This window comes from Hippoglossus stenolepis, chromosome 6 (assembly GCF_022539355.2).
Source record: "Hippoglossus stenolepis isolate QCI-W04-F060 chromosome 6, HSTE1.2, whole genome shotgun sequence".
Classification (NCBI taxonomy): Eukaryota; Metazoa; Chordata; class Actinopteri; order Pleuronectiformes; family Pleuronectidae; genus Hippoglossus; species Hippoglossus stenolepis.
In genome coordinates, this window is record NC_061488.1 from 2,820,202 (window position 1) to 2,835,503 (window position 15,302).

At 42.7% G+C, this 15,302-nt stretch overlaps 2 protein-coding genes across 2 annotated transcripts; both read right to left on the minus strand.

Moving 5' to 3' along the window:
• Positions 1-981: 981 nt before the first annotated feature.
• On the minus strand, positions 982-1,699 carry g0s2 (G0/G1 switch 2). Its single transcript, XM_035159444.2, has 2 exons — positions 1,545-1,699; positions 982-1,423 (listed from the first exon to the last, which is right to left on the minus strand). The coding sequence occupies exons 1-2, from the start codon at positions 1,678-1,680 to the stop codon at positions 1,050-1,052; spliced, it is 510 nt and encodes a 169-aa protein (XP_035015335.1). The 5' UTR covers positions 1,681-1,699; the 3' UTR covers positions 982-1,049.
• A 1,561-nt stretch (positions 1,700-3,260) lies between these two features.
• Positions 3,261-15,302, minus strand: camk1gb (calcium/calmodulin-dependent protein kinase IGb). Its single transcript, XM_035158044.2, has 13 exons — positions 15,057-15,302; positions 13,527-13,632; positions 9,523-9,648; positions 9,369-9,443; positions 9,147-9,285; positions 7,598-7,721; positions 7,408-7,483; positions 6,737-6,849; positions 6,523-6,601; positions 5,798-5,885; positions 5,211-5,551; positions 5,022-5,120; positions 3,261-4,718 (listed from the first exon to the last, which is right to left on the minus strand). Exons 1-12 carry the CDS (start codon positions 15,187-15,189, stop codon positions 5,063-5,065), a joined length of 1,458 nt encoding a protein of 485 aa, XP_035013935.1. The 5' UTR covers positions 15,190-15,302; the 3' UTR covers positions 3,261-4,718; positions 5,022-5,062.

Here is a 15,302-nt window from a genome sequence, read left to right on the forward strand (position 1 = left end):
ATCACAGCTGCTTCAATCACATCAGCTTTAAATCATTAATTAAATAACTTGAAATTTCATCACTTAATCTTTCATTTCACGTTTTTTATACCACCTCCACTTTTTAAACTTCATTTTTGTAACTTCCACTTCCAGAGTATTAGATCTGTATGTGCAGGTAAACTTATTATAAAAACTTTATTTGTATAGCACTGATCTACCAAGGTTACAAAGTGTTTATAAAAATCCATGCTGAAAATAAGAGGTATCAAATTCAGTTCAATTATAAACACCAAATAATATTTATGTTCAATAATTATTAATAACGTGCACTGACCAAAAGGGTAACTTTAGTTTACTGAGCATGAAATGGTCAGAAGTGCCAGAAGTTAAAATGACTCAGATATGCTTCGGTCAAATGTACGTTGACATAAATGTCTTCTAAAGTTAATGTTCATGCTCAACCATCAAAGTGTGGAATATGTGTTTCCTTTAAAACTACAGCGAGGATTTGTTTAATTAATTACTCGATCAACAGAAAAGTAAACACAGCTATTTCTATGATTCATTTGAGATATTGTTGTAAACATCTCTTAGATCCATCTGATTATTTTTGAGTGTTTCCTGTTCCAAAGTTAAGAAACTTTGGGTTTTGGTCTGTTGGTTGGACAAAACAAGTTTTACAATAGAAGTAGTGTGTTTTTTTTATTTTTATAGTTTAAATAATCAATTGATCAATCAAAAAAAATGTATCTTTGAATTAGCATTAGCATTAGTTTGAGCCCTAATTCCCAATAGTTTATATTTTTGTCTTTACGTATTAAAAATACAACCTGAATGTGTTTATTAAAGTGTAAAATGAATTAAATTGCACACCTTATATGTTTTGCCATCACACCCATCACATCACATCTGTACGTATCTGACTTTATTGAACCAGTTTTTTTTCTGAACTATAGTCGACATCGACCAAATCTAAATAAAAGAATCAGAACAGAAGGACCAGTTTAACACGATGATTTATTCACCACCTCGGGCATCAAACGTTGTAAATTCAGTGTCTATTCACATCAGGAGACCAGAGTTTCTTTATGAAGCATAAAAGCAGGAGGCTGAGACACCAGAAGTTTGACCCGGGCCTCCAACACAACCGTCTCCAGCACATCCACCACTTCCAGGCAAAGGAAGGTGGTGTGTGACTTCCACACCTCCCTGTCCTCCCTCTTCTCCTTCACCAGCTCCACCGGTGCGTCCTCTGCCGGCTCCTGCTCCGCAAACGGCAGCAAAACCGTCTCCACCAGTCCACTGACCAATCCCAGCATCGCCAGGGTGGAGCCCAGCGTGTAGATCTTCACCATGCCCCAGTTGGGCCTCTGGTTCAGCACCTCCTTAGCGAATGGGATGATCTCACCAATGGTTTGCATATTTGTGCAACTTGTTTGGTCTGTTGATGGAAAGACAGAGATTGAATGCAGGTATTTTTGTTTGACCTAATTAACAAAGAATTGACGATTACCTCACAAACAAAGTGGATAAATTGAAATGTGTCACACGCAGATACTCACTTTGAAGGAGCCGCAAGTTCCTCAGTGTTCGGTCTGATCGGGAATTCCCAGGCAGAGAGACAACAGGCGAACTGGGCCATTTAAGCACAAGTGGAGTCAGGTCAACTCCCACAGTGGAGACGAAATGAATATTCATGAGGCCACTGGTGCTGCAACTGCTGGTTTGGGAAATGAGGTCTTCTAGGGAAAAGTGAGGAGGTTGCAAGAAGTGACGAGAATATGCAGGTGTCACCAGATGTGTGTGTCTAGAAGAGCTCCAGCCATCGGGAGTGTAGACGACAGATGAATAAATGATACAGACACTTAAATCCTGCATGTTTCTGCACATTAAACATCATGAGTTGCAGGTTTTACTCATGTTGTGGGGACTTGTCTTCCTTATGTGGACAAAATGCAAGTCCCTATAATGTATAGAGACATAGTTTAGGTTCAGGGTCAGGTTCAGGGTTAGGGCATCATTGTGAGTCACTGTAATGTCCCCTGAAGTCATGATGTGTGTGTGTGTGTGTGTGTGTGTGTGTGTGTGTGTGTGTGTGTGTGTGTGTGTGTGTGTGTGTGTGTGTCTGAGGCTCTCTGCCCTCTGACCTCGTTCCCTCGCTGCAGCAGACGAGGGAGTAAAACTCAGGCGACAAGCGAGTTGTGAAATGCGTCTGATCTTTGTCACACACAGAGAGACAGAAGAACGACAACAACACAAGACGACATGTTGGTTGAAAATCTGCCAAAACAAAAATAAACGTTGCAGGAAAAAACCCAGACAAGGGACCAAAAACAAATCTATTCTCTCAAAATCCACGTGTGAACTTTTGCTCTGTCGTGATGAAATGTGGCTAAATTCAAAAAACAACCCTTGGGTCACATCTGGAGCCGCTGAGATCTCCACGGCTACTCTGCTGGGAAAAGGTTGAGTTTGTTTGGGGACCTTTGCCCCACATCTCCGGGTTCTTCTGCCTGAATGGACGTTCTGTCTGCACTCCGACCCTCATCAAGGGAGCCATGTGGGGTGGGGGGGGGGGCAGAGGAGGGGTTTAACATGTGTGCAGATGTGGAAACAGGAGCGAGGGCTGAGGACACACAGGGATTTGTTTGTGTAAAAGTACACGTCAAAGTACACGTAATACTTTTCTGTCGTTTCAAAAGCTGATCGTGAGTAGAATCTGTTAAATTTGGTAAATTATTTGAAAGAGACGTTTTGCTTTGTTTCCACATGAGCGTTAGTAAACTGCAGATCACGATATGACCCTGAAACTTATATTTAGAATATTAGTGAGAATATCCAGCTTCATGTCTCCCATGTTTTTGGTGAAAGCTGAAATGTGAGGACATGTATCTCTGAGCTTAGTGTAAATTACCTCCTGCTCTAAATACAACTGCTCTAACTAATCCTGTTATCTAATCTACCGAAGCCGGATAATTGGCTCGGAGGTCGGTTTAATGAGAGAAACATGGTGAGGTCGCAAAATCAGGAACAAAGAGTCAGTTCCCTTTTATTTCCTCCTCTGTTGAATTTGCAGAAGTTTACTTTTAAAATGAAGTTTCAGAAGAAAACAAAAAATAAGTAAGTCATAATCGCTTCGATTAAAATTTTGTCTGTAATTTCAGTCCGTAGTTTTTTAATACTTGTTCTGAGTTGTTATTACTGACTGTTGTCCTTGTTGTATTCAAAATAATGATAAATAATAAATAAAACATATAATACTCAAACAACAACAACAAAACTATTTAAATATCTTTATTCTTCATTATCAGCTGAGATTTCACTCTTCAGAGAATCCCCAATTAATAAGTAGTCTTGTATTGAACATATTATCAGATTCACATTTATTCTTTTCTAACATCGCTGCTCTGTGGCAACAACGAACTTCGAACACAATCCTGCTCCAACGTTTATCATCGACAACCAAATTATCACGAACAATAATCAGTTATTTATATTTATCAGGTGACATGGTCTTATTTCTCCTTGAGAGGTGCAAGAGTCAAGACAATAAAATGCAGAAATAAAGTGGAAATAATAAAATGGAAGCGAAAGTTCTGCATAAACTTTATTGATGAGCGCACAAGGAATCCACATGTCACTAGATGGATCGATACAAAGCTACACAGCTGCAGAGTCTGAATGAAGCACGTACAGGAAGTGAGCGTCTAGTACAGAGAACGTGCATCAGCAGGTTCTGTGTGTTCCAGCAGGTTCTGTGTGTTCTAGCAGGTTCTGTGTGTTCTAGCAGGTTCTGTGTGTTCTAGCAGGTTCTGTGTGTTCTAGCAGGTTCTGTGTGTTCTAGCAGGTTCTGTGTGTTCTAGCAGGTTCTGTGTGTTCTAGCAGGTTCTGTGTGTTCTAGCAGGTTCTGTGAGTTCCAGCAGGTTCTGTGTGTTCTAGCAGGTTCTGTGAGTTCTAGCAGGTTCTGTGTGTTCTAGCAGGTTCTGTGTGTTCTAGCAGGTCTGTGAGTTCCAGCAGGTGGACGGCAGTTAAACTGGACTCGTTAACGATTCGTCAGTTTTGAACATTGATAATCTCTTTATATTCTTTATTTTAAACAAAAGAAAGAAACTTTAGAAAAAATAAAACACAGCACGACTTCACAACAGTCAATTATTATCTGAAGAAGTAATCATGCATCATGTTTGTTTCGGTTTAAATATTCTACTTACAAAAGCAGGTCGGCTACAGCGTCGAGCTTTGCACACGATGAAGCGCAGCGGGAAAAGATCCGTCGTGAATCTTCATTTTTTTTGACGACACGTTTTTTCACGATTCTACAAAACCTGGACGACAAAGTGCTGCTTGGAGATTTAAAATCAACCTGATCTGGAGTCAGGGTTTTAGAAATCAGTCTGTGCGACGTCTGAGGTCAGCGACTGCTTCACGGTGAGCGGGACGGATGTCACGTCCCCGTCTACGAGGGTCAGTCCTCTGAATACTGCTGAACTGAAGTCTACCCTGTCAATCAAAGTGTGTGTGTGTGTGCACGCGTGTGTGTGTGTGTACGTGTGTGTGTGTGTGGTTGTGTGTCGGGAAGCTTCATTGGCACTCATTCCAAAAATGAAAAAAGTTCCCTCAGCCCGTGTGGACCTCGCAGACCAGCTCGGGCCCGTCGGAGGAACTTCTCGCTCGCAGTACCGGGGGAGCTGCCACCGCAAAACAGCTGCATGCTGGGTGAGCACGGCAACACTGACCTGCAGGGGGCAGAAACACACCGGGAGTGAGACACGGTGTTCGGTAACGAGCTGGAACAGAACGCTAACAGAGATCTACACGTTTCCTTTTGTAGCTAACTTGTGTTTTCAGCCCTGATTGTTTTTAAGCGAGGTTACACAGAAACACGGTGGAAGGATGTGGTGTGCATCTATATTTTAATATTTCTATTTATTATAATTCTCCAGGTGTTTAAATATTTCTATTCTTGGTAAGAACAACTTATAAATATAATTGCAATATTGTCTAATTCATACATATTGAAATACTTTGCTTGCACCTACCGAGTAAAATGCTTTTTTCCCGTGTGAACTTCACGCAGCCTTCACATCACAGAGCAAACTCCGGTCTGCACCGTCTTTCCAATTCGGTTCTGACAATACCTGAAAAGCAAAGCAGAGAGTTTGAGTCACGTGTCCGTCCCACTTCAGTCTCACATGGTCAGAACTCAGACGCTGCAGCTGGTTACGAACCCGTTGAGGTTGGCGGGCTCCGAGTGGTACACGTGTTTTCCCTGCTCGGATATTGACGGAGCGTGGTGTGCGGCGCCCTGGCTCTGAGTGGCCTTCAGCGTTTGGTAATGGCTCTTGGGTTCGACGGGGCTCGTGGGCACGGGGATGTGACTCGTCCTCCGTGCCCCCCCGCCGACCTCCGGGTCAGGCTTGTCCGGATCGAGACGCTTGCGGGTCGTGGTCGGGGAGGACAGGTCGACGACCTTGATGTCGGGGATGCTGGTCTGTCTCGTGAGCTGCTCGGAGTGGGCCTGCTGCAGCTTCTTCATGTGGTTGATGGCCACGGCAGCGTTGAAGGCTTGCTGGGGACGGAACATGGAGACGTGAGACGACTTTCTCAACCCGAAGACGCTACATTTTTACTGCGGGAACACTGAAGTGTACCTTCAGCCCTCGATCTACACTCATTGGCCTTGATTACAGAACAATATCTGATTAAACCGTCCTTAATCCTTCCTGATTAAGGACGGCTCACGATTAATCTACTATAAACTGCAGCTCCTAAACGAGCTTACCACATCAAGGCCAAGAAATCAATGAGGACTGACCTTCCACTTGGACTTGGCGAAGTTCTTTTGGATCTGAACGCTGACTGAATAGTAGATGTCCTGGCTGCGCGCCGTCTTTCCGATGATCCTGGAGAAAGAGAGGACGTTTATCACCTTGAGTCAAAGTCTCTATAAACTATAATAAATCTCAGGAACATGAGCTACATGGTGAAAAGCAAAGCTCTCTAATTATTCAAGATTCAAGGTTTTTATAACTTCCAAGAGACGAAAAGAGTATATGGAAACTTTTACTGTGAAAATACATCAAACACGACATAACTGTATTTATTTATTGCATATTACACTGATTTTAGATTCTGTTCATTGGCTGCCAGTTAATTGATTTCAAGATTTTATTTGCCGACGTTTCAGGTCCATTCTGCACCTGAGTACTTTTTGGATATTTTATTTTGACACCGTGCTCATCATTCCACAGTGCTCCCATTTTTCTCCTGGTTCTAATCTTACTGTCTTTTTTAATATTTTTTATAATGTTTCATCTGATCTTCTTTTTACTCTTTTCTCCTCCGTAACATTTTATTTCTTTACCTGTGTCACTGTGAGATCTTTAAATCGCTTTTTAACTGTTTCCCATTGTTTTATCATCGTATTATCATTTATTATCATTGTCATCTTGTAAAGTCTAGACACAGTTACTGTGTTTTGATATGAATTAGGTTTATTATCATAATAATGACTATAATCCTCAAGGCTGTGACTCTCACCAGGGATGTCTGAGTGCCTGGTCGGTGCTGTAGCGCATGCTGGGATTCTTCTGCATCATGTTACGGATGAAGTCTTTAGCTGCAGAGAGAGAGATGATGGAGTTTAGAGAAGAGGGAGAGTGTGTGTGTGTGTGTGTGTCTGTGTGTGTGTTGACATGAAGCAGCTGCAGCAGGCGACACACAACAATATTGTGCTAATATTCTGCAGCTTTACCAGATTCCGAGATGTCGTCCCAGAAGGGCGCGTCGAACTCGTACTGCGCCTTCATGATCTTGGAGAAGAGTCGCGTCTCGCTCTCTTCGTAGAAAGGAGGATATCCACAGAGTCTGCAGGGATGACATCAGCAGTTATTAATACAGGAAAATATCAAATATTCTACAATAAGGTGCATCGCTGTGTATTGTGTGTAACAGTGTGTCGGTCACAGCTTCATTATTCTGTGTGCAGCTTGTGTCAGGATCAACTTTGGAATCAGTTTTCACCTGATGTCCCAAATTAAAATGGAGCAACTTATTTATTTATTCATTTATTTTTTGACAGTGCTTCCCTATCATGAAGAACATTTATTTAACTTTCATTTTCGACTGGATACACTCGTTTTCTTTATTTATCTTCTCCCTATCTTTATTTTTAATTATTATTAAGGGTTGGGAAACTATTTTTTGACAATAAAATTTGTTTCTATGTGTGTTCTATTGCGGATCTCTGTTTTCTCTCTATATATATATATATGTATAAATGTGTGTGTCTGTTTTTATAATATTTTCATAATAGCACCTTTGTCTTTTTTATATCTATATATATTCACAACGATTTGTATTTCTGTCTATTTCAAATAGGGAAAATGAGATTTGAGATGTAAAGTAACTGTGGTTTAAACTTACAGGATGTAGGTGATGACTCCGATGGACCAGCAGTCCACAGCTTTGCTGTACGGCTTCTGAGCCAAAACCTCTGGAGCTGAAAGCGACAGGTATGAATATTACATCCTGTCCAAACTGATGTGTGTCCTCGTCTCCTCAGACCCACCAGCACTCAGTGAATTTCCACTCGTCATTCATGAGACCTCCTCACCTACGTATCCCGGAGTTCCACAGGCGGTCGACATGATGTCGTTGTCCACCATCTTCGAGAGGCCGAAGTCACTGATCATGACCTTGGAGTTTTCCTCCGGGCTGTAGAAGAGGATGTTCTCCGGCTGCACAGGAACAAACACAGAGCAGAGCCGTTCACACGCTGCTCCTCATGAGGAACATCTCATCTCCTGCACCGAGACACTTTCTCATGTATTTCACTTTGGACAAAAGTGTCAAAGCCGTCAATGAAGCTTCTTCTGCGATTCAGAATAGATGTTTGGGCGTATTAACCATAAACTTACAGGGATAGTTCCAGATTTTGGGGGATTTTTCTTGCCAAGAGTTAGATAAGAAGATCAGCAGCGTTCTTTTATGGTAAATTTGAAACTATAGCCAGAAAACGGTTTCTTGGCTCTGTGCAAAGGAAACAGAATCCAGACAGTCACAGCTCCAGACTGAGGAATAATCCCCGTTGAACCTCGGTTGAACCTCGGTTCTGTACAGATTATCTTCATCTTCTGCTCCTGAGTGTTTGTGCAGATCATTGTGATGTCACAGGGAAGTTGACCTGTGACCTTTCGGATATATAATGACATCACTACATTAGTTTATCCAACTATTTGCGCATTAATACTTGGGTTACGGCAAAAAGCACATACTTTGTGAAGTCACAGTGACCTTTGACCTTTGACATATGACCACCAAAACCTCAGCAGTTCATCTTGAAGTTGAAGTGAAACATTTGTGCCTGATTTGAAGAAATCCCCTGGAGGCGTTCCTGAGATACCTCGTTCACAGCAGTGGGACAGATGGACGGACGACCTGAGACCAGAACGCCTGTGGACACGACTGTTCTCAGCAGAGACGCAAAACAAACAAGATCTGATGTCACCGCTCCGACAGACACGGGCCGGCAGGTGTGTTGTGTTACCGTCGGACAAGTCGACCTGTTTCCACTCACTTGTGCTCAGATAAACAAACTGAATCCACGGATACGAGTTCTGGGGCAACTCTCAGCAAGAGAGAGTTTCTTTAAGCATTAAAATGAGAAAATATAAAAATAGAGGTGTGAGATAGAAGAGATTATTTGACCCTAAAATATGTATATTAATAAGTAAAAGATTTAAATAGATCACATGACAGTGAAATTATATATAAAGAGGAACAAATATAGTTTTAAATAGTTCAAATTAACCTGAAATGTATATACCAGGGTCTAAAATTGAATAATCTAAATCTGGGGCCTTAAAAGGTCTTAAATATGTTAATATATTAAGTACTAGGTCTTAAATATGTTAATATATTAAGTACTAGGTCTTAAATATGTTAAAGTAGATCTTAATAATATCAAGTTCATGACTCTTTATATTCCTTCATTGACATTGGATTCATACTCATTGATTATGGTCTTTAAAAGTCTGAAATGTAACTTGTTGAAACCTGGAGAAACACATTTATCCTGAAAAAAGTACTTGATCAATTCAACAAACCAACAGTTCAGCTCTTCCAGTATAAACATACGTGTTTGACTGATTCCAGGTTTGTACCTTGAGGTCCCGGTGCACGACGGCGTTTTGGTGCAGGTAGCTGACGGCCTGCAGCACCTGCTGGATGACCCCGCTGGCGTCCTTCTCCGAGTACACCCCCCGGTCCAGTATACGGTCAAAGAGCTCACCGCCTGAAACGCTGGTACCGAGAAACCACTGCTGTTACAATCTTAAACCTTAATTTGATTTTTGAAACCACAGGACAACAGCTGGAAAACTCACAGCTCCATGATGAGGTAGAAGTGAGTCCGACTCTCGTAGAAATCCTCCATCCCCACGACATTGTCATGTTTGATTCTGTTGGAGGGAAACAACACTTTGAGTGTGAAGCAGATCGGACGAGTGAGAGAATAAGAAACGAGAGCCGAAGCTTCACCTTCTCAACACGGCGATCTCGTTCTCCAGATTCAGGTCCTTCTTCTGTTTCTTCTTCACACACTTCATGGCGAACATCTTCCCCGTCTTCTTCTCCTTCACCATGTAGACCTCGGAGAAGGCTCCTCTGTTCGTCAACACACAAACACACACTCCATCAGGACACTGTGACACTTTGGAAACAAACCAGCCTCTTGATGGGACGACTTTCAGCTTCATTTCTACATTTTATATGACAAATGAAATCCTGAATTCTGTGTTTATTTGCAGGCCTGAACTTTCAAATGCTCTAAAGAAGATGTAGTAATGTGACTGCGTTTTGCTTTTATGGGGAAATGTTACAGCTTTTAATCTGAAAAACAGTTTGGCAAAAGATTGATTTCAAAGTACAGCTACTTGAACTATTTACAATATTTATAAAAACAGAACAGGATGTTCAGATCGAAACGAACGCTGAATCTGAAGCTACAGCCAGCAGACACTTAGCTTAGCTTAGCTTAGCTTAGCTTAGCAATGAAACTGGCAACATCTGGATCTGCACAAAAATCACAAACTGCTCAAATAAAAATCGTCCCGAGCCAACTTCAAACCTCCAACTGTCATTTATACACCTTGTGTTTCGTGCAGATTTAAACAGGTGTTTGATGTTTGAAACTTTATAATGTTCAGATAAACATGTTTTAATTGGCGCCCCCGGTGGCTCACAACATGAACTGAGGCTCAATCCTGCAGATGTGACTCCAGCTGCAGTTCCCTCTCCTCCTGTCACAAGCTGTCCGATCAATAAAGGATAAAAATAAACATTACAAATAAAACATCAACAATGAAATGGTCTTTTCAGAGCTGTGTGATTTTGTGGATTGATGATGTCACTGCCTTTTTGCCTAATTTGCATCTCACACAGAAATGGAAACTTCCTGGAAACGTTTAAACCAGTTTCATAAGTAGAATGAACATAACAAATATCAGGGGCTCAATTAAGACGTAATGAAGATCTCTGAGGTTTAACTGTCCACATGTCAGTGACTTATCACTGTGCTGTTCCGTGTCCATGCCGTCGTCAGAGCTGTCTGGGAATAGTTGTCCTAGCGGGTGGATTAGGCGCCTTATCCCTGATGTAACGGAACCGGCGGCAGGCTGAGGGCCTCGGGTGCGCAGGTCAGAGACGCAGCATGCGCAGCAGCAGGGATCCTCGGGAACAACAAGCTCTCACACTCAGGTACAGGACAGGTTGGGGTGTCAGGGCCCGTGAGCGGATGAGGGAATGAACACGGATGAATTTAAACTATAACTGCCTCCTGTTATATTTCCCTTGTTGCACGTTTGATTGAGTCACATCACGGGGACGTTGTCGCGGCTGCCCGTCACACAAACGGTGAAATGCTGCTTCACGGCGTCATCACGGTGCTTCACATCCCGTCGCTCAACTGATTTGTCCTTGGCTGACGAAGCTATTGTTCCTCCCGGCGTCTCCTCCAAGCTTTATTGTGACTCTCAGGGGAAATTATCAATCAAGCCCCGAACACGAGAAGCAATCAGACGTCCCCGGGGTGAACTTGAGTGCACGGTTCTCAGCTTAAAATTCGTAAAAGTGGTGACTAAACTGAAACGTCTCCGGGTTTCATAAGACATTCAGGGGGTTGGAGGCTGCGTCCTGTTGCTAGGAAACCATTAGGATGTTGTTTTCGCTGTGTGCGATGAGGCCCAATGGGAAAGGCTGTTTCTGTTCTACGCTCCCTCCAGACTCTTTGATGACAGAAGACAGGAAGAGGGAACAAACCAGTGAGACAGCTCAGCCCTGTTTGTCGTCACCGTCGAGACCTTCGACAGGAGACGAGAGGAAATCAGACTGAGGCAGGAAAACGTCTCCTTCAGTCTTCAGTCCTTCAGGAAACCATCTTAAATGTCGGGGCTGATCCGGATCAGGAGGCTCCTTCTTTGACATCGTCAGTCGGGGCGTTTGTCAACATTGTCCTTGATTTTTCAGAGAATAATTCATGCATCTTGATGAAATAAATGTTTAGGGGACTTTATTAATGTGTTGCAACTTAGAACAATAAACAAAAACGTAGCTGAGTTGCTTTGTCTGACTTGCGAAAAAAGAGATTTGATGAGATACTCAGAATACGACAAAAAGACGACTTTACTAATAAAGAAACAAATAAAAGATCAGCATATATAACATTTAAAATGCAATAATTATAAGCAAAATAATAACAGCAACTATAAAGTGCGGTCAACAGAAAATGTCACCCTCTCTCTAAAACACCAAATGTGCACGTGACATGTGCACGAGACCCAACGTTACCAATCACCATGATCATAATTAAAGTGACACCAGACCATAACAGATCTAATCATATAACAAGCAGTTTGGTGCAGTGTAGTGAATTTAAATGTGATTTCCCGAGGAGCCGAGTGTTTGTTTGGAAGTCGAGGTTCTTTGCTGCAGACGAGATGTTATGAAATGGTTCTGTATTCTGCAGCTGATGAGTTCGGCCTCCTCCGCCCTCAGCGCGCAGCTCGGACTGTTTTGCCCAACAACACACAGCTGATGTCACAGCACCGGCTCGCTCACACCTTTATTTACCACCGGCCTCTGATCCACCGTCCTCAAGCCGCTCGCTCAACACGGGACAGCTGCAGGACCGGCTGCTTATTAACGCTGAGCCCACACGAATCAGGCCAGCACAGGGGAGTGTGTGTGTGTGTGTGTGTGTGTGTGTGTGTGTGTGTGTGTGTGTGTGTGTGTGTGTGTGTGTGTGTGTGTGTGTGTGTAGTATACAGAGACGTGTTGCAAAACATTCACACATTAGTTTATAAGGGCTGTAAAGACAAGACACATTAGATAAGATAAGATAAGATAAGATAAGATATATATACAGAATATAAACAGTGTGACTGGATTATAAATGAGCCAATGAATTGCACTTTCTTAATTCACTGATTAATTAATTTGTCTGTTAGACAAAGAGAAGCAGCAAATCCATAAAAGTGAGAAGTTAGAACCATAACTTTTGTTTAATCTTAAAAATAAAATACATTATGACTCAGATCATAAAATAAGTAATTAACCGATTATCTTTTTCTCAGCTCTGCCTGATTTCTAATCAGATTTAAAATGTTCTTGTTATTTGTGAGTAGAATTAACAAGATCCTTCTTATTTTGTGAAGGAACAGCTGAGCTCCACAGCCTGCTGCCGTCGGGGGGGTCGGACTAACAGCCCGATCATCTTGTTGTCTAAGACTTCGGTAAAGAAGGATTCCTCGTGTCAATCCTATCAAAGCAGTAATCTGTCCTGAAACTCAAACAGCACATTGAGAGGCTGGTTCCACCGACCAGGCCGAGTGTGAAGGTACGTGAAGGTAACACGTGTTCTGTCCTTTACTGAAAACATATTAATCACAAGTTCTGTCATGAAAATACTTCAAATTAAACAGGTACCTGAGCTATAATGTTTTATTGGAGGTTTATCAACGTGCAGCAATAAAACATGTAACAAGGAACTGGTCCAAACCTATTTTACCTTCATTCAACAACTGGAAGGCAAATGTGAACTGTATTGTAGAAATGGAAAGAATCATCTTTAGAATCTGAATATGGATTAAATATAGAATTAATATAGAATACAGCCCTGAAGAGTTACGTCTGTTTATCTAATGTATAAATATGCAACATGTATGATATGTTGTACATGTATGTGTGTAAATTTAAACATATGTGCACAGTCATAACTTCACATTTTCTCTACTTTTTGTTGTCCTCATTATCATCATGTATATTCTCTGCTCTTAAATATTGTAAAACTGCTATAAGTATGATAACAAATATAAAATTGTGAGAATAAAGTATCACAAATAAAAAGGTTTACTGCAGCTCGTTCAATCACTAAAGGAATAACTCTAAATTCTACTGTTGATTCAAAAAAACCCTCAGCTCATTAAATGTTACGATTTCTCGAAACAAAATCATCAACATGTTGAATCTGAGTGAGATGTACTTACGAGCCCAACTCCTCCATGATGTCAAAAACCTCCTGGATGTTTTCGGTGTTCTTCTTCCACACGTAGTCGCCCTCCTGACGGCCCATGTCTGCTTGCGGGGGGGTTTCTTTTTCAGACGTGAGGAGAGAGAGAAAGAGGCACAGGAATGATTCTCGATGATAATCCTGCAGCTTAATATCCAGGCTCCCTCATCATCAGGGACAGAACGTCCTCTGGGATTACGGGCGAGTCGTGAGACAGCAGGCGTGAAGGTGCTGCTGCTCAGAGCGTCTCCAGGAGGACGCAGCAGATGTGTCTTTGTCAGGCAGAAGGTTGGAGCTCTAATCTGATCTGTGACTGACTCACAGGAGGCTGAACGGCAGCGTCAGGCTCGGAGAACACTGGACGACACTGCTGGGCTCAGAAATCATCAGGGGGGGGGCAAGAAGAATCTGTGCATTGGAATTTCTCTGCACTGCCTGGTCCAAAATGTTAAAGATTAAAAGTTCAGCAGTAGTAATAACACACAGTTCTGGTGTGAAGTTATATAATGAACTCGTGCAGTTTGAGGACAAGAGAACTTATCTAATGCCTTATCTCACAGAGCAGCAGGCACACAGGAGGATTAGGAGCCCTTTAAACGAACAGGTTATCCACTTCAGATTCCTGCCTTCTTTTCTCTTATATAATGGATTAGTGACTCTTCATCTGGAGGCCTGACCTTGTCACGGCTCCCGCTGCTGGAGGAGCAGAGCCTCAAACCTGCAACAGGTCGCGCAGGACGAAAAAGCTGAACTGCCAGAGAACGAAGGCACTTGTTGAGCATAAAGCAAAATGAAATCTGTGGACAACAGACGGAGGGGAAACCTGTTGTTGTGCTGCTCCTGCACGGATCCACATGCAAACATGTCAAACACGACATCTACAAATTAATGCATGATTCTAACTCAGTCCACCCACACACTGATGAACTCTGATGTCTCTGATGCTCTCACATCTTTTATTTTACTGCAGTTATTTGTTCATTGTGCTGCTGTTCAGGTCAGAACATGCGATGGAGCAGAGGATCAACTACATTCTCATGGAGATTAAAGCACAAACAAGATGATGCACGTCACTGATCCAAATTTCAATGCAGAGACTTTTTAGAGTCACATTAACAGTCGTCCTGCTCTTCACCCCCCTCTGACCTGCAGGTAAATGCACAGAGGATAATTATACTAATAACAACACCTCTCAAGCCACAAGTTGGCTGCAGCATCAGATCTCACTCTGCGGCAAAAACCGGCGGCTGGTCAGATATTCAGCTCAGACTTGAACCACTCAGCCAACGTCACCGAACACAAGCAGGAATCACAACATTCCCCTCAGAATACAAATGAAGCAGCTCTGGCTCTGCAGGAATAAAAAAAAACCCACAATCCTCAAAAGATGCAACTCTGCAAACGGTTCTAATTCCTCCAGATACAGGTGGTTCCCCTGATGGAGCAGAGGCTGCTTCACTGATGGGATGGGATGTGATGGGATGTGATGGGATGTGATGGGACTCACCTGGACTCTGTGCGCTGCTGCTGCAGGAGCTCGGCTGCTCTGACTCTCCTGCGCAAAGCTCGTGCTGGTCTGGACGGATTACTGCGTCTGGGACCCGACTAATACCTGTCGTCAGGTCGGAGATTACATCCATGGAGAGAAGAGGCGAGGGGTGGGGGGGGGCGGACACTCTCACAGGTGCTCCCTGAGAGGATCCAGCTCAGGCTGCTGCTGCTGCTGCCGCTGCATCGCTCCTCTCTGCACACA

Coding starts and splice junctions, on each gene's coding strand:
- g0s2 (XM_035159444.2), bottom strand. CDS start 1,680: ATGAATATTCATTTCGTCTCCACTGTGGGAGTTGACCTGACTCCACTT. Junction 1,424..1,544: donor GAACTTGCGGCTCCTTCAAA/GTGAGTATCTGC, acceptor TTCCATCAACAG/ACCAAACAAGTTGCACAAAT.
- camk1gb (XM_035158044.2), bottom strand. CDS start 15,189: ATGGATGTAATCTCCGACCTGACGACAGGTATTAGTCGGGTCCCAGAC. Junction 9,444..9,522: donor GAGATCGCCGTGTTGAGAAG/GTGAAGCTTCGG, acceptor TCCCTCCAACAG/AATCAAACATGACAATGTCG. Junction 6,850..7,407: donor GGAGTCATCACCTACATCCT/GTAAGTTTAAAC, acceptor TCATCCCTGCAG/ACTCTGTGGATATCCTCCTT.